General features: G+C 47.9%; 1 protein-coding gene across 1 annotated transcript in view; it reads right to left on the bottom strand.

Moving 5' to 3' along the window:
• Positions 1–2,984: 2,984 nt before the first annotated feature.
• LOC106818857 (hemicentin-1-like) overlaps positions 2,985–5,050 on the bottom strand; it is a gene marked incomplete at its 3' end in the record, with an annotated part of 19,104 nt that continues 17,038 nt past the window's right edge. Inside the window, exons 4-7 of the mRNA XM_014823528.1 lie at positions 4,590–4,716; positions 4,140–4,436; positions 3,609–3,892; positions 2,985–3,443 (exon numbers count right to left, since the gene is read on the bottom strand). Coding sequence (XP_014679014.1) covers positions 2,985–3,443; positions 3,609–3,892; positions 4,140–4,436; positions 4,590–4,716 — 1,167 coding nt within the window. The remainder of the gene's footprint in view (positions 3,444–3,608; positions 3,893–4,139; positions 4,437–4,589; positions 4,717–5,050) is intronic.

Genomic DNA, 5,050 nt, shown 5'->3' with positions numbered 1-5,050 from the left:
CGAAATGCAAGTCTACAAGAGTAATCTTCCGTCTAACGAAGAATCAAGTCTACCAAAGTAATTTCGGTTACGAGAATCAGACCTACGTGCGAGTCGATTTGCGTCACCGAAAGTCCGAGGCCGTACTGGGGGGTCATTTCGTTACGACAATCATGCCGAGATACACTTGGCGCCGCCGGGCGCGCCAAAAATATTGCAGATGACTTATTTTCGTTACAGGAATCATTGATTTCGCCTTAACGAATCAAGTCTTACAAAGGTGATTTCGGTTACGAAATCAACTACTGTGAGTGCATTTCGCTGACGAAATCAGCCTACTGCGAGTTATTTCGTTTGACGAAAAATCATTGCCGACACCTTGGCGCGGGCCGCGCGCCAAGTGTAGCACTGAGCTGATGTTCGCTTACGAAATCACGCTAGCTGCCGAGTGATTTTCGGTACGAAATCATGCTACAGCTTCGTGCGCGCCGGCGCGCGCCAAATGTCGCATGACTGATTTCGCTTTACGAACACAGGCTACTGCATCGAATGATTTCGTTACGAAGCATCGATGCTACACTTGGCTGTGTGGGCCCGCCAAGGTGTCGCATGACTGATTTCGTTTACGAAATCAAGTCTTGACAAAGTGCATTCGTTACGAAAATCACAGGGTCTAAAGAGGTAATTTCGCTTACGAAAGTCAACTACTGACGACGTGATTTCGTGAGCGAAATCAGCTAGCTGCAAGTCGAGCTGATTTCGTTACGGAAATCAGCTACACTTGGGCGGTGTTGGGGCGCCAAGTGTCGCATACTGCATTTTGTTCACGAAATCAAGTCCTACAAAGCTGACTGTCGTACGGCAAAGTCAAAGGTCTACAAGAGTAATTATCGTTACGAAATCAGACTACTGCGCAGTGATTTCGTGACGACAATCAGCCTACCTGCAATCGAGTGATTTCGTACGAAATCATGCTAGCACTTGCGGTGTGGGGCCCCGCCAAGTGTCGCGATGCACTGCATTTCGCTTACGAAATCCACTGGATTCGCTAACGAATCAAGTCTACACAAAATGATTTCGTTTACGAAATCAAGTCTGACAAAGGAATTCGTTACGAAATCACTACCTGGCGCATGTGGATTCGTGACGAATCAGCGTACTGCGAATTCGAGTATTTGTTACAAAAATCATGGCTAGCACTTGGCGTGTGGGCGCCAAGTGTCGCATGACTGATTTCGTTACGAAATCATGATTTCGTAGACGAAATCAAGTCATGCAAAGTGCATTTCGCTTACCGAAATCAAGTCTACAAAGTGATTCGCTTACGAAATCAATTAGCTGCCGAGTGATTTCGTGACGAAACTCAGCTACTGCTAGTGAAAGACTAACACGTAATAACTTGCATTAACCACTAATAAATTAATTTCAGTTAAACAAAAATTTTGTTTAAATTAAATTGCGGCTGTAAATAAATCATGGTAAAGTATCTTGCTGTGATTGCCAAATTCGGGGAAAAAAACTCCTGACGTTTCGCAGGATCGAGAGATAAAGCGTGACCGCAATTTCCTTCGATCAACAATATTTTGATCGCCGTTTCCGAGTGGCGGCAGGTGCTATATTCAGGCGCGTACAGGAATAATTTGATATTTTGATCACGTGGCTTGTTTATAACCAATCAGATGTAATGGATCGGGTGTTCGAGGAGCGTCACTTCCAGCTGTTATCGCCCAAAGCGATCTCATGCTGCACGACGCTATGAAGCATGGTGAGGTGGGGAAAGAAGGCAGGAGAGAGAATGCTGGCGGAGAAGGCAGGAGGGGGAGAAGCTGTGTGAAATGAAGGAAGGGGAGAGAGGAGAGGTGGTGAAGAAGAGGAGGGCGAGAAGCGGTGGAGAAGGAGAAGAGGGGGAGAAGCTTGCGTGGAAAATGAGGAAGGGCGAGAAGGAGAAGCTGGTGGAGAAGGAGAGGGGGAGAGAAGCTGTCTGGTGCGAGAAGGAGGAAGGGGAAAGCGGAGGAAGTTGGTGGAGAAGCGAGGGGGAGAAGCTGGTGGAGAAGGTAGGAAGGCGGAGAGAAGGAAAGAAGGTGGCTGGTGGAGAAGGAGAGAGAGAAGCTGGGGGAAAGGAGCGGAGAGAAGAGATTGGTGAGAAGCGAGGAGGGAGAGCAAGGAAAAAATGTGGTGGAGGACGGGGAGAAGCTGGTGGAGAAGGAGGGGGAGAAGCAGAGCTGGTGGAGGCAGGGGGCAAAAGCTAGGCTGGAGGAGAGGCGGAAAAGCTGAGTGGGAGAAGAAGCAAAAAAGAGAGGAGGGTGGATAAGGGAGCTGTGGAGAAGGAGGGGAGAAGGGGAGAAGCTGGGGGGAGACAGGCAGGGAGCGGGGGAGGAAGTTGCTGTCGTACTTCCTCCTTTCTCCACAGCTTCCCTCCTTCTCCACCAGCTTCTCCCGGTTCTCCCCTCCTCCTTCTCTACCAGCTTCTCCCCTCCTTTTTCCACCAGCCTCTCCCCCCTCCTCCTTACTCCACCAGCTTTTCCCTTTACCCCCCCCTCCTCCACCAGTCCCTTCTCCCCTTCTTTCTCCCTTCCTAACGAAATCACTTTGTAGTCTTGATTTCGTTACGAAATCAATGATTTCGTAACGAAATCAGTCATGCGACATTTGGCGCCCCATATTTAAATACCGTATTTCTTGGACCGCGCATTTTGCCTCGTGTGAACGCTAAATACCGAATTTCTTGCTACGTGTGAACGCGGCTATTAGCCATTTTATGTGTGTATAAATCAATAAATACAAATACATAAAAATATTAACGTCGCGTCTCGTAAACTATGCACTTATACGAGAGTAGTAAGCGGATTGTCCTTAAAAATGACCTGTTTAGATTTAACAGGACGTATGTGTTCATCAGCGTAATTAGGTTCGTCTGCTGATTGATTTGTATTCCATTCATCAGCGACTTCTGGTTGGTACAACGCTTGTGGGCCTTTAGTTGTATCCACAGCTGTAGCACTTACGCCAGTGCAGTCTTTGGCGCTTCCCATTAACGCATTGGCTCGTGGTAAGCCACATTTCTTTTTTATGTAGAGGCCGATGATGATAACGATGATTAAAATGGCCAGGCTACCGATGATCAGTCCCACGATGAGACCACTGTTAAATTTTTCTGGAGTAGCAACATCCAGCGACATTGTGTTTGTGGATTTGATAATCCCTACAATGTTGCTAGCTGCGCAGACGTAGTCGCCCGTATCTATATAGGTGACCGACTCTTTTTCATAGGTGCTGTTACCCTCACCAGTTATTAAGGTTCCGTTGTGAAGCCATGAATAACTTGGTGGTGGATTTTCATCAGCAGTACAGAGCAACCATAGTGTGCTACCGTGGTTAAGCGTTATTGCGCCTTCCTCATTGTCACCGCTCACCCTTACCTCTCCCATGTACTGCACGTTTAGCCGCACCTCGACCGACAGTGACTGGAATGATTCGTGGATGTCAACATGACAGGCAAGTATTTTATCGTGATCCTCGGCGGTAAATGTACGCATCAGTGTGCTGTACGTCGTTATAGTTTCATCAACTTCACTAACATGTAAAGTATTAGCTCCGTCTACAGATGTATCACCAAGTGTCCATGTTACTGTTCCTCCCGGGAAGCTTTTGTCTGTAGTGCAGCTAGCTTTATGCGGTCCTGCATGCATTATTTCTGTGTCTGCTACAGCATTGCCGTCTATTTCCATGGTGACGTACGCTGCTGCCACGACCACGGTCACATTCATCTTGTTACTCGACATGTATTCCCTAAACACACTAATCGCCTGGCATGAATAGAAACCCTTGTCTTTAAACTCGACTCGCTCTATCGCCATCTCGTCGCTTGCAGCTTGTATCCCCTGGTCGTCGTGCAACCACGTGTAAGATGGTTCTGGATAGCCATCAGCATTACACGTTAACGTCAGTTTGTCTGCTTCCTGTATAATTACGCCATCATCAGTAGGGTTGTTATAGCTGCTGATGGTCACAGTGTCTCTCAAGTATAGGGTATTGTTCATTACCTCTACAGCTAAGTCATCGTGGGTAAAGACATAACAAAAAAAGATGCTTGTTATTATCATCCGATGAAAACGTGTGATTCACGATACTCGTCGTTGAGGATGTCTTATTTCTTGAACCCGGTCTGTGGATGTGACTAGAATCAACGCTGATATCTTCGTTGTCCAGCCACCAGGTGTTGGTACCTGCTGGGTTACTGCTGTCCGATACACACAAAAACTGTAGCGTTCCATCCGATGATGAAGAGCTGCCAATCAAAGACATGACAACCGACTGTGGTGGCACCAGCACTGTTAGCGTAGCTGTGTGAGATACAGGTCTATCTTCCGGTTTCAGCTGATCTCGCTGCCACTCACAGTAAAGCTCTGCACTATCGTGATCAACTTGTACGTTAGAAATATGCATGCTGAAGTCACCTGTGTTGTACATATTTTCATCAATGTACGAGTATCTGACTTCTTTAGTGATATATAGCGCATGGCTATCACGATACCATTGAGCTGTCACTGGACTTTGTCCATTACTATTATAGCTAAGGTTAAGCTTACAGTGCAGTGTAACGTTGCTACCTTCAGCTGCCTCCGTGGCGCGCGGTTGCTGCAGAAACTGCGTCCACACTGTTACTGAAGCTACACAGAGGAGAAGCATTGCAACGAGCTTGACTACTGCCATCGATGTTCCATCGCTGTCTGAATCCTGTAAACGTTGACAGTTATAGCGATACTTGGGAAGAGCTAACGGGTTTCGGTGGGCCAACACATCTTGTTTTGTGGTCACACCGGGTAAACAAGTATAGTGATTAAGCTAAAGTCACACTGGGGCCGGACTGTCCACGGATTACCGCGGATGGGGCAGGATCTCCCCGGACCGTAAAATTTATAATCCGTGGCGATCCGGGCGAAAAAAAGCATCATCGGGCCGGATCGGGCCGGACCAACACGGCAGCGCCACGGACCATCCTGGATTGAGCCCGGATGAAGCCGGCCCCAGCACGGAGTCACTACGGACCGCCCCGGACCGCCCCGGACTG

The sequence above is a fragment of the Priapulus caudatus genome, unplaced genomic scaffold, assembly GCF_000485595.1.
Source record: "Priapulus caudatus unplaced genomic scaffold, Priapulus_caudatus-5.0.1 Scaffold2593, whole genome shotgun sequence".
Classification (NCBI taxonomy): Eukaryota; Metazoa; Priapulida; class Priapulimorpha; order Priapulimorphida; family Priapulidae; genus Priapulus; species Priapulus caudatus.
Note: the sequence above shows the minus strand (reverse complement) of the source record. Positions and strands in the feature narration are given on the sequence as shown.